The sequence below is a fragment of the Bos javanicus genome, chromosome 29, assembly GCF_032452875.1.
Source record: "Bos javanicus breed banteng chromosome 29, ARS-OSU_banteng_1.0, whole genome shotgun sequence".
Taxonomy (NCBI): domain Eukaryota; kingdom Metazoa; phylum Chordata; class Mammalia; order Artiodactyla; family Bovidae; genus Bos; species Bos javanicus.
In genome coordinates, this window is record NC_083896.1 from 6,394,601 (window position 1) to 6,411,179 (window position 16,579).

General features: G+C 37.4%; 1 protein-coding gene across 2 annotated transcripts in view; it reads left to right on the plus strand.

Annotated features, from left to right (window-relative positions):
* NOX4 (NADPH oxidase 4) overlaps positions 1-16,579 on the plus strand; it is a 180,108-nt gene that overhangs the window by 88,048 nt on the left and 75,481 nt on the right. For both annotated transcript variants that reach the window (XM_061406013.1, XM_061406014.1), the window contains one exon: positions 11,481-11,541. In XM_061406013.1, the coding sequence (XP_061261997.1) occupies positions 11,481-11,541 (61 nt within the window). The remainder of the gene's footprint in view (positions 1-11,480; positions 11,542-16,579) is intronic.

Sequence of the window (16,579 nt, forward strand, 5' to 3'; positions counted from 1 at the left end):
CACTGTAGTATTTTTCATAATTTCAGTCAAAATAAAGCTAAGTTTTGAGCACTGGTTTAATAGAAACCCAAAGACTGGAGTTTTCATTACTTAGAGTGCTTCATCATTTCTTATACTTGACATTGACTTTGCTACATAAAGAAGGCATGCTAATTTGATGGGTCTTTTCAGAATGTTGTGATTGTTTTTTGCTATAGCACTTGCCTTCTCTCAGGGTACAACCAGCAGGCACATGTTTGGTGACTAAAGTTGATGGAGATCAGAGGGTGTTGTGTAGACCATAGATTTTGGAATCCTGAACAACTTGGATTAGATCCACCACTTACTAGTACTATGATCTTGGACAAGATAATTAACACACGTATCCTCTGTTTACTTCTTTATAAAATATGGATAATAATAATAACTGGAACTCAGCATTCAAAAACTAAGATCATGGCATCTAGTCACATCACTTCTTGGCAAATAAATGGGGAAACAATGGAAATAGTGACAGACTTTATTTTCTTGGGCTCCAAAATTACTGCAGACGGTGACTACAGCCAAGAAATTAGAAGACGCTTGCTCCTTGGAAGAAAAGCTATGACAAACCTAGACAGCATATTAAAAAGCACAGACATTACTTTACCAATAAAGGTCTGTCTAGTCAAAACTATGGTTTTTCCAGTAGTCATTTTTGGATGTGAGAGTTGGACCAAAAAAGGAGACTGAGCGCCAAAGAAACGATGCTTTGAACTGTGGTGTTGGAGAAGACTCTTGAGAGTCCTTTGGACTGCTCCGAGATCCAACCAGTCCATCCTGAAGGAAATCAGTCCTGAGTATTCATTGAAAGGACTGATGCTGAAGCTGAAACTCCAAGACTCTGGCCACCTAATGCGAAGAGCTGACTCATTTGAAGAGATCCTGATGCTCGGAAAGATTGAAAGTGGGAGGAGAAGGGGACAAAAGAGGATGAAATGGTTGGATGACATCACCGACTCAATAGACATGACTATGAGCAAACTCTGGGAGATAGTGAATGACAGGGGAAGCCTGTTCTGCTGCAGTTCATGGGGTCTCAAAGAGTTGGACATGACTGAGTGACTGAACAATAATGTAGCTCTGAATATGAATTTAAAAGATATCAGATCAGATCAGATCAGTCGCTCAGTCGTGTCCGACTCTTTGCGACCCCATGAATCGCAGCACGCCAGGCCTCCTAAAAGATATAACCAAGTGCCAAGTGTGGTGCTCCGTACACAGTAAGTGCTAAGTCAGTTAGAAATTGTTATGATTTTTTTTCTGATAATGACTGACCAATCAAAATGGAATTAAACTGAATTTTTTTTTTTTTTTTTTGCTTCTTTCTCCATCATGAAATAACTGATTGAGCTGTGATCACAGAGTGGTTTAGAAATGGTCGTTTGAAGGACTGGTGGTGCCTCTTGTGGTTTACTAGCCCTTAGGATTGGATGTTTTAGGTTGGGCTTCCAGAAAAACAGATTGAGAGTAGAGATTTGCATGCCAGAAATTTGTCAGGGAGTGTGCTTAGATCAAGAGCTTCCTAGGTGGCGCTAATAGTAAAGATCCTCCCTGGCAATGCAGGAGGCATAAGACAAATGGGTTCTATCCTTGGGTCAGGAAGACTTCCTGAAGGAGGGCATGCCCAGCCACTCCAGTATTCTTGCCTGGAAAATCCCATGAACAGAGGAGCCTGTTGGGCTACAATCCTTGGGGTTGCAAAGATTTGGACATGATTTGGGTGACTTAGTGTGCCCGCACACACAGGCACAGGTCCACATGTGGTAAGGAGTGAAGGACAGATGAGGCAAGATAAAAGTTCAGCTGTGATGTAGATGCGACAGAGGCCTCAGCAGGTCACACAGGAGCTCTGGGAGGAAAATGATAGTCCTGAACTGTCCTTCCTTGAAGTCAGGAGGACAAATCCTTATACTCCCAAATTACAGTCCTTGGATTTGATGCTTAGACATGGGTGGAGAAGCTTTCTGCTGTGAATGGTGATTCCTCGGGAGAGTCTCAGAAGTGAACTCAGCAGGCAACACTTTTTAGCAGCTAGGAGATAGGGGAGATGAGAGTTTTAATGCTGACAACTGGCCAAAGGGAGGAGGGAGGAGGACCTGAACAGTTTCCACTATACATGACAGTTAGATGTTGTTGTTGTTCAAGTACCAAGTCTGTACCACTCTCTGCAACCCCATGAACTGCAGCACGTCAGGCCTCCCCATCCCTCACCATCTCTCAGGGTTTGCCCATGCCCATTTCCATTGAGTCGGTGATGCCATTCAACCACCTCATCCTCCGTCACCCTCTTCTCCTCTGCCTTCAGTCTTCCCCTGTGTGAGGGTCTTATCCAATGAATTGGATAAGTATTGGAGCAATGCAGGAGACCCGCATTTGATCCCTGGGTTGGGAAGATCCTCTGAAGAAGGAAATGGCAACCCACTTCAGTATTCTTGTCTGGAGAATTCCATGGACAGAGAAGCCTGGCGGGCTACCGTCCATAGGGTCACAAAAAGTTAGACACAACTGAGTGACTAGCAGATAGATATATTTAAATTTATGTATGTATATGTGTTTTTATGTTTTTATAACTATGAATATGTAAAAGATGTATTAAAATATACCTTTTGTGAGATAATTCTATTTTCAAAAGTTAAACTTGAGACACATATAAATTCTAGTTTATCGAAAGTTCTTGAACTTTAAAAATGTGTAGTCCAAACAGCAGATTTACTTGTTTCTTTGGCTGCTGTGGGGGAAGGAGGTACCTAAAGCATAAATTATTTAAAGGATCGAAGAAACCAAAGTAACACAGTTGATGACAAAGTTGAAGTCAAAATTCAAGTTTTCTGGTTCTTCTCCATCTTTCAGTCTTTATTGGCTTAAAATCTTGGGTAGAATTCTCATTTTATTTTTGACCAAGTAGTTGATCTCTTAAGTGTTTTCTAGCTGTTCTCTGTAATTACCAAAGTTGGGATTTGCTACCAAAACAAATGCATTAAGGAATGCTCTCATCTAATTTGAAGCATAAATCAGAGATAGTTTTAAAAAAGCCAAAACTTAAGAAAGCATGAAACCTATTGCTTACTACTGAGTGTAGTATCTCTTAGTATTTAACTGAGGTAGATATTAATTATTATTAATTTTATGTGAATTTCAAATAATACAGAACATGATTTTTATAGTAGTAATTGATTAAAGTTTTCATAATATCTCTATATCCTTTCATTATTGTTTTTTATCCAAAATTAGGCATGTGCTTTCCTGACATCTGTATTCTAAGTTGTATGATTCATTATTTTTAAGCTTGGATAACCTGATTTCACATATTTTTCCATGAGTCACAGGAAAGTCTAGTTGTTAGTCTGTTATTGTCTGTACTTTTTACATAGCATGCCTGCATTTCCCATCATTTTTCTGCTTTTTGTTTTTCATCTTTCATCCAGTCACTTGGGTTTAGTCTTTCCCATTTTCAGTGAAAACCAGACAAGAATGGCCATGGATTTCTTAAGACTGGCAAAGTATTTTTTAAAATTATTTATTTAATTCCATGGATTTAAGTAAAACCAGAAAGTCTTCATCGGTTGTTTTGATCTTGGGTCTTGGTCTCATCTATTTGACTCTTAAAAATTGCTTTTCTCTAGGGTTTAACAAATCTTTTGCTTAGGTACATTAGAAACTCAGCTGAGATAGATGATAGATTAGCAAGGCAACAGTGTGTCTTAAACATAGAGCAGGCACGGTGATAGGAATCGCTCCAGCAGGTCACTAGTGTTTGGGAAACTTAACAGGGTATCTGAATTCTCTGAAAAGTTGGTATTATCTAATTGTTCTAGTTTGACTTTTTCCCTGGAGAAAATATTCTTTCGGTGCCTGATATGAGCCTGCATGATATATGAACTCAAATAGGTCAGTGTATTCAGAGCAAACCTGTTGTTTAATATTAAACTTGATCTATTCAATTGGTATTTTTGAATGCTTCCTTTTACTTAGGTACCAAAGAGAAAATGATCAATAAGATCCTTTCTTGACTTCAGATCTCCGTTCAGCTACTGCCCCATTTCTCACTTCTTTAATTCTTCTCCTCTTATTCCTTCTTAAATCCACCAACTTTTGCCCATACCACTCTACTTAAACATTTCTGAGGTCAACAGTGCCCATGTTATGTCTAGGTCCAAGGGTCATTTCCCAGTCCGCAATTGGATTGACCTTTCAGCACCATTTGGCCTAGCTGATCACTTCTTTATTGACACACTGCTTTCATTTGGCTTCCAGGATATTCACTCCCCTGGTTTGTGTCCTTGGTTTCCGGGTACTTTTACTCAGTTTTTTTTTTTTTTTTTTTTTGCTGTTCCTCATCATCCCATGACCTGTAAATATAAGAACACTCCAGTGTCCATTCCTTGAATTTCTTTTCCTCTCCAGCTAGATTCCTTTATTTAATGGTCTTATCTAATCTTGATGTATCTGTATACTATCATCTTCCAAATTTATGTCTCCAGCCCAGGCCCCACCTCTGAAATTCAAGAACCTATATTCAGTTGTCTTCAAGGAACTTCCACTTGGGTGTCTAACAGACATCATAAATTAACATTTCTAAAATTGAACAATCTTTTCCTATCTTCTCCTGCTTCAGTTAATACCAGCTCAGTTGTCCAGGTTGCTCAAGTTGAAAATCTGGACATTGTTCTTGACTTTTGTCATTTTTTTTTAAAAAACATAGTCAACAATCCACCCACGGATTTTCTTGGTTCTGCCTCTGAAATATATTCACCATTTCTGTTGGTGTCACCCAGGTCCTGTCTACGACTCTCTTAATAGCCTCCTGGTAGCTCTCCATCCATCTGCCTTACTCACCTACCATTTAATCTTAATTGAAGTGAAAACCAGATCATGTCATTTTTCTGTTCAAACACCAGGCAGTTCTCACCTTGAGTTAGAGTTGGTATCTGTTGACTTGTATCTGTGTGTGTGTGTGTGTAGTGTGTGTGTGTGTGTGTGTGTCTGAGTGAGTTGGGGAGGTCAGAGATCAGTGTGTCTGGAATACACTAAGACAAAGGAAAGATGGTAGGAGATAAGGTCAGAGAAATCACGAGGAGTCAGATTTGGTAGGTTTATATAACACTGCAAGGGCTTTCGCTTTTACTTTGAGAGAGGAAGGAGCCATTAGAGGTCTCTGGGTGGAGGAAGGACATCATCTGGCTTACTTTTTAACAGGGTCACTCTGGCTGCTGTGTTAAGATGAAGGGAGAAAGGAGCAGAGCAGAGGACCAGTTGGGAGGCTGCTGAGGTCATCCAGTCGGGGTGTGATGATGCTCAGAGTGGAGCTGGTGGCAGTTCCTGATATATTTGAAAGTTAGAGTTAGCAGGATTTCTTATTAGACTGGGTATGTGAAGGACATAGAAGAGGTAAGGTTTGGTTTGGTTTGGTTTGGTCTGAGCAACTGGAGCTGCATTAACTAAGATAGGGAGGGCTGTGGAGAGAGCAGGTCATGATGAGGATTTGTAGAGCTCAGTCTGGGAGGTGTAAATGTGAAACGGCACTTAGGCTACTTGTATTAAATCTTTCCTGTGCAGGTTGTTCCTGCATCCTGAGCCCTTTTTGGCCCACCTCTGCTTGTCCAACTTGTGTTTGGTCTTCTGGGAATAGAGTTGCCTGCCTTGTGCTTGAGGTGACGTAATTTGGGGACATCAAGTTATCCCATACACAGACATGGACACTTCTCTTTTTTAATAAATTATATAAAGCCAAGCTCAGCTTTCTCCTACTGTCTCTTTAAGACTTGAGTTTTCCCAAACTTATGTAGGAAGGATGGACTTTGTTCTCAAGGTGATCCCCTTTTTGAAGATAGTGGGATTTCAGCTCTGAAATTTGTTTCAGTCAGTTCCCAAACCACCATCTCATCCACATTTTATCTTTCAAAATATGCTTACATCTTTCCATTGTTGGTATTGTTCCCCATGTATTGTCTATATTTTTATATTCTTAAACTATTATCTTAGTGGGTTGTTTTTTTTTTTTTTGAGGGAGTTGAGATAAATGTACACATTCCATTGAAGTCAGCGAAGATCTCATTTACATACATTTCTAGGAGCTTTCTGTTTAATATTTAGCATATTTTTTCATGTAAATATATGACTAAATACTAATTTTTCCTTCAAGTAAAACAGTAAATACTGAAATGTTATATTTGTCAAAATGTTTAGCGTCAAGATGTCACACTAACTGTGATGGGTTTTTCACTTCTGGCTCATTATCTCCTGTCCTACTTTTAGAACAGTCCTCAGTTGTGAAATTACAGGAGCTCCTGTAACTTTGTAATACTTAAAACATAAATGTTGAATGAATAAATTTTAGAAGAATCGCCCATTGTTGAAGTCCTTATTCACTCTCAGGTTAATTCTCCAGTGTCACATTAACTGATACTTAAATGCATATCTGCTGAGTGTAAGATGATGTGGAATATATAATGATTTAGAAATAATTCTTGATCTCAAGACACTTAAGTCTATTAATATCAGAAAAAAATTATACCAAATTAAAGAAGTGGAATCATAATAAAGGATGTAAAAGTCAAGTAATTTGGAATTTCAGGGAAGTTAAGAATTTTTGTTGCATGGGAAAATGAGATTTCTTCATGAAAGTGGTGGCCTTTGAGATACGTCTTAAAGAATTGCTAATGTTCAGTATGAGAGATGGGAATGAAGTCATTATTAATAGTATGTGGGGAAATGAAGAAACAAGAAAATATACTAGTTGATCCATGTTGGTTTAGCTGGATTAGAGTGAATCAAAGAGAAACAATGGAATATAAAACTGGAAAGGGTTTGGAACAAATGTGGTTGGTCATAGACTGTAGGAAAGAAAGAATACGTGGATTTTCCTATGAAAGTGTTAGTTGCTCAGTCGTGTCCTACTCTTTGCAACATGTACTGTAGCCCACCAGGCTCCACGGTCCGTGGAATTCTCTAGGCAAGAATACTAGGGTTGCTGTCCCCTTCTCCAGGGGATCTTCCCCACCCAGGGACTGAACCCAGGTCTCATGCACTGCAGGCAGATTCTTTATCACCTGAGCCACCAGGGAAGCCTATAAAATGTATTTTCCTATAAAAGGACACGAAAGGTTAATCAATAGGAGACTGCTATGATCAGATATTTTCTTTGGTAATATGATTTGAAAGAACTTGAAAGTTGATTGAATTCTAGCAGGAAGAGAAATACCTGGCAGTACTCTGAGATTTGAACCTCTTTTCTGGTAGGATGTAGGTTCTATGTCCAGATCTATGGGAATTAGAAAAAGATAATTTGGAAAATAAGATAATAGTAATTTTGGATGTGTTATAATTTAGAGTGAATTTCAGGTGAAAATTATCTAGCAGGCATAGAAAATGTGAAGCTAGCACTTTGGAAAAGAGATTTAAAAATAAAGATGTGATAATAATGATTAAAGAACATCATATTCTGTGATCATTTTCTCTGGTTTAAGATATTTGTTACATTAAAAATTTAATGCTTACTATAATAACATGCATTTTAGAATTATTTTTATTTTTTATTGCAAACCTCTTGATTTAAAAAGAAACCCCTTGTGGCTTTCAAATTTCTTTTCCTGTTGGATAAATTCTTGTGCAGTGACATCATTTTTACATTTTGTTCTCAAATGTAAGATGATTATGTAATATCTGTTTATATTTTTGTCGGACAGTTATAAAATCATTAGTCATTTGAGCACATTAGAAACCCAATATCATTTTGAACAAATAATTTGAAGAAAAGATTTGTTTTTCTCTAGGATATCAAAGCACACTTTCCTCCAGGGCTGTTGTTGCAAATTCTGTCACTTTATCTGCTACTGCTAAGTCACTTCAGTCGTGGCCGACTCCGTGTGACCCCATAGACGGCAGCCCACCAGGCTCCCCCATCCCTGGGATTCTCCAGGCAAGAACACTAGAGTGGGTTGCCATTTCCTTCTCCAATGCATGAAAGTGAAAAGTGAAAGTGAAGTCGCTCAGGCATGTCCGACTCAGCGTCCCCATGGACTGCAGCCCACCAGGCTCCTCCGTCCATGGGATTTTCCAGGCAAGAGTACTGGAGTGGGGTGCAGTTGCCTTCTCCTTGTCACTTTATCTACTTCTCCTTAAACTAGGTGATGACTATTCTGCTACTTACATTAAGGTCAACATCAGCCATACTCCATTCTTTTCCCCTAGGAAACTTAAGTGAGACTAAAGTAAGACTCAGCAATGCTTTGATGTTTATATTTAAAATTAAACTTTTAAAATATTTAAAATCATAAATATTAAAAAGCATAATTTTTAAATAAATGTGTATGAAATGAGTTATTTTCTGTCTTCAATTTACCTCCCAGGAGTTAATATTTTTTAAATATATATTCTCGTCAGTGTATTTCTGTGTATTGAGGAAGAATACTAATATCTGTTTTTATTTTAATAATGTGAACTTTATTACATGTATTTTCCTTCAATGTTTTTAACCAAAAATTTGTCATTACCATATTTCTTTATAATGTTCTAAGAGAAGACAACCATAGATATGAATATTATTTATTCCCTTTCAGAAGTTTTCTAAGCAACTTTAAAAAGACAGTGAAACAACATTAAAAAATCTCTACACTGCTTTAGACAACATCAATGAATCCGAACATTATTTGTGGAAAGCTACTAACATGTGATTCTAAGATTTTCAGTCATTGTTTCAAAACACACATGCAGAAGTCATTCTGTGTGCTATTCTGTTCTGGCCTCCTTCAAATTTGGGGTGATGTGGTTCGGAAAAGACTCTGTTAAAATCTATCTTCTTAATTCCTAGCAAGTTTGAGGAAGTATCAGTGATTTATAACGGCATTATTCCCAAGAGTTTGGGAGAAACAATATTGAGTTTCCTCTACTCACAACTAGATCAGCTTTTAAAGCTGTCCTGATGCATTTGGCCAGCATTTAGAAGAGGGAGGTTTAAAGACTACTACAAGACATGAGGGAATGTTAAAATCGTATGTAGTTATCATTCATAGGATCTGCACTGAAAGAATAGAACAGAGATGTGAATATTTGGCAAAATGCACATTTCCTTTAGAATACATGATAAGGTTAAATCAAGCCAGATGCACACTCAGACATACAAAGACTAACTTTGTTGCTCCCTGTTCTGTCTTCTTGGCTTAGGTCTTCTTTTCATAACCTGAGATTTAATTCACAGTAAGGGAAACATCAAGAGACATGTGGACAATCAGATTAGTAGCCTAGAACTCTGCTGAGAGCCTTGCTTTCCGGCGGCTGCAGCTTTTACTCCATAGAAGCTCTGGCCGGCATTAAGTAGTGTGAAGCCAGAGTGGTGGGTGGTCTTTACAGATCACATCATTTTGTTTGGAGATTTACTAATGACAAAACTAATTGGAGTTATTAAAAATTAAAATGTAATTTAAATAATTTAATATTAGACCCAAAATTATAAGTAGAATAATATAATTTTAATAGTATCAATAATATTTAAATAGTATAATTTTTGTAATATTTTGATGTGTTTCAATATTTTAAACTACTATTCATAGTAATAATCCTATTAGAAACACTGACTCTCAAATTGTGGTTTGGAAATTCCAAGTTAACAGTAGATCTCAACCCTGAACATGTGCTTTTTAGTTTACAATTTGTCATGAACAGATGATGAATACCTAACTATTTATTTAGTGTTTTCATTGACTTCCAGTCTATGATTCTTCTGTGATGAGTTTTTACATATCTCCATGGTGTCTTCACCTTCCTTTATCTCTTTTCCTTAGAGCATCCTTATGTGAGCTATATTAATTGGTCAACACGGTGAGCTCGAGGATCTTCAACTTGCTTCATGTAACGCGTTCTGTATTACAGGGCCCTCAGAGCCACTGCCATTTTCTTTTATCTGTGCTTTAACTTCAGCCCATATTTTTCTTTAATTGATATTGTTGTACATTGATTCTAAGGGCTTCTCCAGTAGCTCAGCTGTGAAGAATTCACCTGCAATGCAGGAGAAGTGCAGGAGACCAGGGTTCACTCCCTGGGTTGGGAACATGCCCTGGAGAAGGAAATGGCAACCCACTCCAGTATTCTTGCCTGGGAATCCCATGGATAGAGGAGCTTGGCAGACTACAGTCCGTGGGGGTCACAAAGAGTTGGGCAGGACTTATTGACTAAACAACAACACATTGATTCTACTCATCTTCAACAATCCTTTTTTCTCCTCTATTCCATTTGATTTCTCAGGCAGTCCTTACCCATTTTCCATATCTTTGCTCTAGTGGAGACAGTGGCCTGCCACAGTTAAGAAGTGTAGAGACAGACCTGGATCCAAACTCTGTCTTGGATCTACTCTACTCAATTTTCTTAACTATACAAGACAACTCACCAGGGTTATCATGAGCTTTTAGAAATGAACTTGGCAGTGCCTTTGGCCCACGGTACTCAATGAACACTGTGCAGTCACATGCACATGATCCCTTACCCATAACTCTTACGTTAGACGTATTTTCAGAATTCAGAATTTCTAGGCTTTTTAAAAAATAAAAATATACATATTTAATATATTACATAAGATCTTTAACAGGATATGAGGCAGCATTCTTAAACAAATGAGTATTTCATTAGGAAAGTACTTCTGTATAAAAGTTCATTAACCTCACATCATTACCTTCCCATCAATTCAGTTGGATAGTACCACCAAATGGGCCATTTAAAAAAACTCATTTTTGAGAAATTTTGAATTTTAGAATTGTGGAAGGAGGTTTGGATTCTTAAAAGGAGATTCTGCATTTTCTTATTGTGAACTGAAAATTATTCTCCCATTTTTGCTATGTGGCTATTTTCTATATTTCCTAACGTGGGACCACAGATAGTTTTTCTTACCTCCAGTACCACAGTTCACTCCCTTTTCCAAGTACGCTTACATTTTATGCTAGATTTTTTTTGAGAATTAAGGGACAGAATGAAATAAAACTCTTTCAGTAGGAGTTCCTTCACTGGACATAATGAAATCAGGTCATGCTGATAATTTTTTTTTTTCATTTCACTGGAATTTATTAGAATGTGAAGTGTATAATAATATCTGTAAAGAAAAAGACACTAAAATCATTAGTCTCCATTTCTTCCTTTGTGGTTAAAAGCTGTGTCCTCATAAATATTTCCACTCAGAGGATACTTAAGCAAGATTTGTGATTAGATACCCTAGCAGTGTTAGGCTATGTGTATTGTTTGTTTTATATAAATATGTATGGATTTTTAGAGAAATGGATATGGTCTTATTGACTGCTTGGCATTGCTTTATTTTTCCCCCACTAATGAGGATCTGTATAGATTTTTAGTCCATTCCTTTCTATTTTCTATTGATTTTGGAGATATGCTATGAGAAGAAAAGTAGTAATTGAATCACAGTCTGGTAATACATAATTATTATTCAGAATTGATTCCAGTATTTATTTATTTTTTAGTGTCCTACTGAAACCAAAGCAACATTTGGGGTCCACCTTAAGATAGTAGGAGACTGGACAGGTATGTAGAACATAGAGTTTTAAAATATATGCTTTGAAAATAGTAGGTCGAACAATAATTTTAATGTTTAACTAATGGAACGACCAACATGTTTAGAAATGTATGATGTTCTCAAGCTGCTGTTTTGTTTTCCTTCTTCGCTTGTACATTTTTGATATTCAAGTGTTATCTTTTTTCCTTGTAAGATGTATTTTTGGAGTTGGGATACCTTGGATATCGGTAATCGTTAATAGTGTGTTGTTCACGTGATTGTAAATCATAGATTTCTACCTGCTTGTCAGATGTACTGGCAACAGTGAGAACATTGAAATGTATGTTTTAGTGAGTGTGATTTTAAAATTAGTGTATTTACTTTCAAAATATTCAACACCTAGGATTCAGTTCAGTTCAGTTGCTCAGTCGTATCCGACTCTGCGACCCCATGGACTGCAGGACGCCGTCCATCACCAACTCCTGGAGTTTACTCAAACTCATGTCCATTGAGTTGTTGATACCACCCAACCATCTCATCCTCTGTTGTCCCCTTCTCCCACCTTCAATCTTTCCTAGCATCAGGGTCCATCACCAACTCCTGGAGTTTACTCAAACTCATGTCCATTGAGTTGTGTTGTCCCCTTCTCCCACCTTCAATCTTTCCCAGCATCAGGGTCTTTTCCAATGAGTCAGTTCTTCGCATCAGGTGGCCAAAGTATTGGAGTTTCAGCTTCAACATCAGCCTTCCAGTGAACACTCAGGACTGATTTCCTTTAGGATGGACTGGTTGGATTTTCTTGCAGTCCAAGAGACTCTCAGGAGTCTTCTCCAACACCACAGTTCAAAAGCATCAATTCTTCGGCACTCAGCTTTCTTTATGGTCCAACTCTCATATCCACACGACTACTGGAAAAACCATAGCTTTGACTAGACAGACCTTTGTTGGCAAAATAATGTCTTTGCTTTTTAATATGCTGTCTAGGTTGGTCATAACTTTTCTTCCAAGGAGCAAGCATCTTTTAATTTGCAATCACACAAATCTAGTTCCTGCATGACTTTTTGCATGATATTATCTGTATATATATATATAACAAATCTACAACATCTTTGGAATGATGGTCATTTATAATAGCCAATCTGTTGGTGATATTTTGCTCTTTTATTGATTTTTTTTATTATTATCTGAAAGGTACATTGTATTAAGAGCTGTGAGTAAATAAAAGAAATATTATACCTTCTTATATTCCCTCAGCCCAACAGAGTGACTGACAAGTGAGTGATCAGTAAATGTTAACTTGTTGGCTGATTGTTTCTTTTGGTTTCCCAAAGGAAAGAATGCAAATGTAAATAAAGAGTAATTTTTTAACTGAGTCCTGAACTAGGAGTTGGTTTGTGAAAACCATAGGGAATCATAAAAAGGCAGAGTCAGTGTGATCTAGGGCCATACGAGAAGCTTCACAGAGAAGACAGAGTGTAAGCCCAACTTGAGAATCAGGCAGGTGAAGAAAGAAGGTGACCCACAGCACTGTCAAAAATCAGGCAAGGTAAATTTGCCCTTATTCAAGAAAGGTAAGTTTCTTAAATAAGGCTATCAGAAGTAAAGATAATGTTTTGGGGAGTAGTATGGTAAAAGCATTGAGTTAACCTGGTGCAGGTCTTGAATGCCTTGACAAGGTGTTAGGACAGCCTGGAGATGTTAGGGAACATTTGAAGGATCGGAAGCATCATAATGAAAGTGGTGCTGATAACTTGCTAGTGGACAGGGTTAGGATCAAGGGAAGACTGACTGGTCCTGGAAGGCAGAGGAGAAGGAATCAGTGCAGGAGTGAGGCTGGAAACTGAGGATGTATTTGCAAGCGCCATTTAAGAAGTTAGCATTAGAAAGGGAGGCTATTTATTGTAAAAATCAGGAAAGGCCAAGACGTTTTGTAACAGAGAAGGGATATTTTAGAAAAATATGTTTAAAAAGTTTGTGTGATACACTTAAAAATAATAGTGTATATAAAATTCTTTGTCTATAGAAAGAGCAGTCAACTTGGAATTGGAGATAAGAAGAGAATGGGGGAAATATGCAGCATAGGATTTAATGGGCAAACGACAAAACTAATCCAAAGATATTTGAGCAGTGATGACCTATTTGGAATCAGTGAAAAAAATCAGGCTTCGGTTCATATTATTTATTTGATAGCTTTCGAAAGAGATTATGGTAGTTCATTGTGAGAAGGATACTAATGATGAATAGAAATAGTAATTCCCATAATCCCAGAACTAGTTGATATAAGTAAAGAGTTTTTTTTGCATTGTTTGACAAAAAAATGAGTGAAGTTCTTCTCTGGTAAGAATCCCAATATAGTAAGAATTAACTTTAGCAATGAATGATAATTGATAGAGTTCTATATCTGAAGGGAAACAAGTGCAATGAAGTCATAATTTAATTCATCAGGGTAAGGAGAGAGTTTATCATGGCTTATTACTAGCTATTGTTACCGAGTTTGTTCATAAAGTTATTTTCTATTGTCATTATCTCATCATTTATTTTAAAGTTTTCTATTAGGAGTTCTTAATAGTTTTAATTTTATCCTCTTTTTAATGTACAGTGCCATAGAGGGGGAAACAAGCCCATTCTCTTCAGAGAGTTCAGTTCCAGTTAGATGCTTTTCAATTAATAGGCTTTATTGGTTGTTGACTTTAAATATTTGTTGATTTGGGGGAAAATGTCAGGCATTCATGCAGAGAACCACGAAATAATTCTGCCACTGCCACTTTAGTTCAGAAAATGTTTTGGCTGTCTTATATAAATAATTATGGAAGGAAAAATGGGAATAGCATTGCTGAAATCAAGGATTATTGATTTTTATTCTAAAAGAATTGATATTATGTATTACTCCATATTAAAAGCAGTAGGTATAGAAAATATACCAAAGAGATGCTTAAGAAGTTGAATAACAGAGGTTTACTTTTTAAACTGACTGAGAAATGTTTTACTGTGACTAGTTCTTCCCTGAAATATGTTCTGCCTGCTGAGCCACAAGGGAAGCCCAAGAATACTGGAGTGGGTATCCTGTCCCTTCTCCAGCAGATATTCCTGATCCAGGAATAGAACCAGGGTCTCCTGCATTGCAGATAGATTCTTTACCAACTGAACTACCAGGAAAGCCTGATATGTTCTGCCTAGGCAGTTCTAAAGAACAGGTTTAGTACCACCTCACGGGTCTAATCTAAGTCTAATCCACCACACCCAGCTGTAAGAGTACCCAAGAAGTAAATAAAACAGCTATATAGCACAGGACAAGGAGGCAACAACCTTTTGGGGCTTCCCCAGTGGCTCAGTGGTAAGGAATCCGCTTGCAGTGTAGGAGACACAGAGAGGTAGGTTCAATCCCTGGGTTGGGAAGATCCTGTGGAGGATGGCATGGCAACCCACTCCAGTATTCTTGCTTGGAGAATCCCATGGACAGAGGAGCCTGGTGGGCTACAGTCCATGGAGTCGCAAAGAATCAGACAGGACTGAAGTGACTAAGCATTCACGCTAGTTGCATCTCCTAAGTATGTTAAAGACTCATTAAGTTTAGAAGACTCTTCAAACCTCTTTAATTCTGAAATTCAGGTTTTTCCTTGAAATGATGATGATAGAGGGGTGGAGTGAATTATCTGAGGAGATTTCTCTTTGAAATGAATTAATACCTATTGCTTTTCTCGAATCAGTCCTGCTTCCCAACTTCAAATGTATGGTTACATTTTGATTGCCAATTGGCCTGATTATCATTCTCATAGTCCCAAATATTTTTTTACTTTCTTCGTTAGGTATCATTACTACTGGATAATGCCTCACCATTGGTTATTTTAATGGTTTAAGTAGCAGGTTACTCTAGAGAGATGTGACTTTTACTATAAAACATCATATACCTAATATCCACATGTAATTAATCTGAAAATCTTGTCATTTTTCCACTCAGTAACTAATGGATTCATGATAATTGGATGGACATCCAACAAAAGGCCAGTTGTGTGTATCACATAATGGTTTTTCCTTGAATCTTGGTTATCAGTTCCCATCCTGTCTATTTGTAAATCTTGCTGCGACCTAAAGATATGATTAACTTGAGAACTGAAAGTGGGAAAACAGGGCCATGTACCATTTTGGATTTGCCTTGTCGCATAACACATGGACACTTACACTACCGTGATCTTAAGTAGTGGTCTCGTTAGAGACTGGTCCAAGAAAGAAGGGATAACTGTCTGTCTCTGGTTTCTTCTACTCATATCAGCCAGGCATGTTTTATACTTCTTCATCTAGATGATTGCTTTTGAAAAGATTAAAACAGAATATGTATAATATATTCTAAGTATTTTTTTTTCCATTTAGGGGAGCCTCTTGTCAGATTATGACTACTCTAAATTATAATAATGTTATTATTTTATAATGACATGTTCTGGAAAAATTATGACATCTACCCTACCCTAAATATATCTGTGAATAGCTTTGGTTGTTGCAAAATGCAAAACAATAAAAGTACTCCTGTTGAAGGACATGCCAAAAGAAGTGATCTATAGTGACAAGAAATATACTTTTGTTGTTTCTATGACTAGCAAATTATAATGGTTAGTCATTTGTGGAAGACAGCATTTAATTATTTGTAAGTTTTGGCTAATAAATATTTATTAAACATTTGGTTTATGCCAGATGCTGCACTAGGTTCTATAGATACAACATTGCCCAAAATAGCCAAGGTCCCTGCTCTCATAGAGACTGTGTTCTAGTCAATAAAGACCTCCCAGAAACAAAAAAGCAAATCAATGTGTAGTGTGTTAGGTAGAGATAAGTGCTATGAGAAAAGTAAAGGTAAGGGAGTAAGGAGTAAGAATGGTGAAGGGTGGTATTGCTGTTTTAGATAGGGGTAGAGCTATTTTAGATACGGACTTTCTGAATAGACAGATAAGTAGATAAGGGAATACATCAGGTGGATTTCAGGGAAAAGTACATTTAGACAAAGGGAACAGTAAATGCAAAGTCCCTGAGGTGGGGGTAACTTTGGATATCCAGGGAAGGCAAGGATCCCAGTGG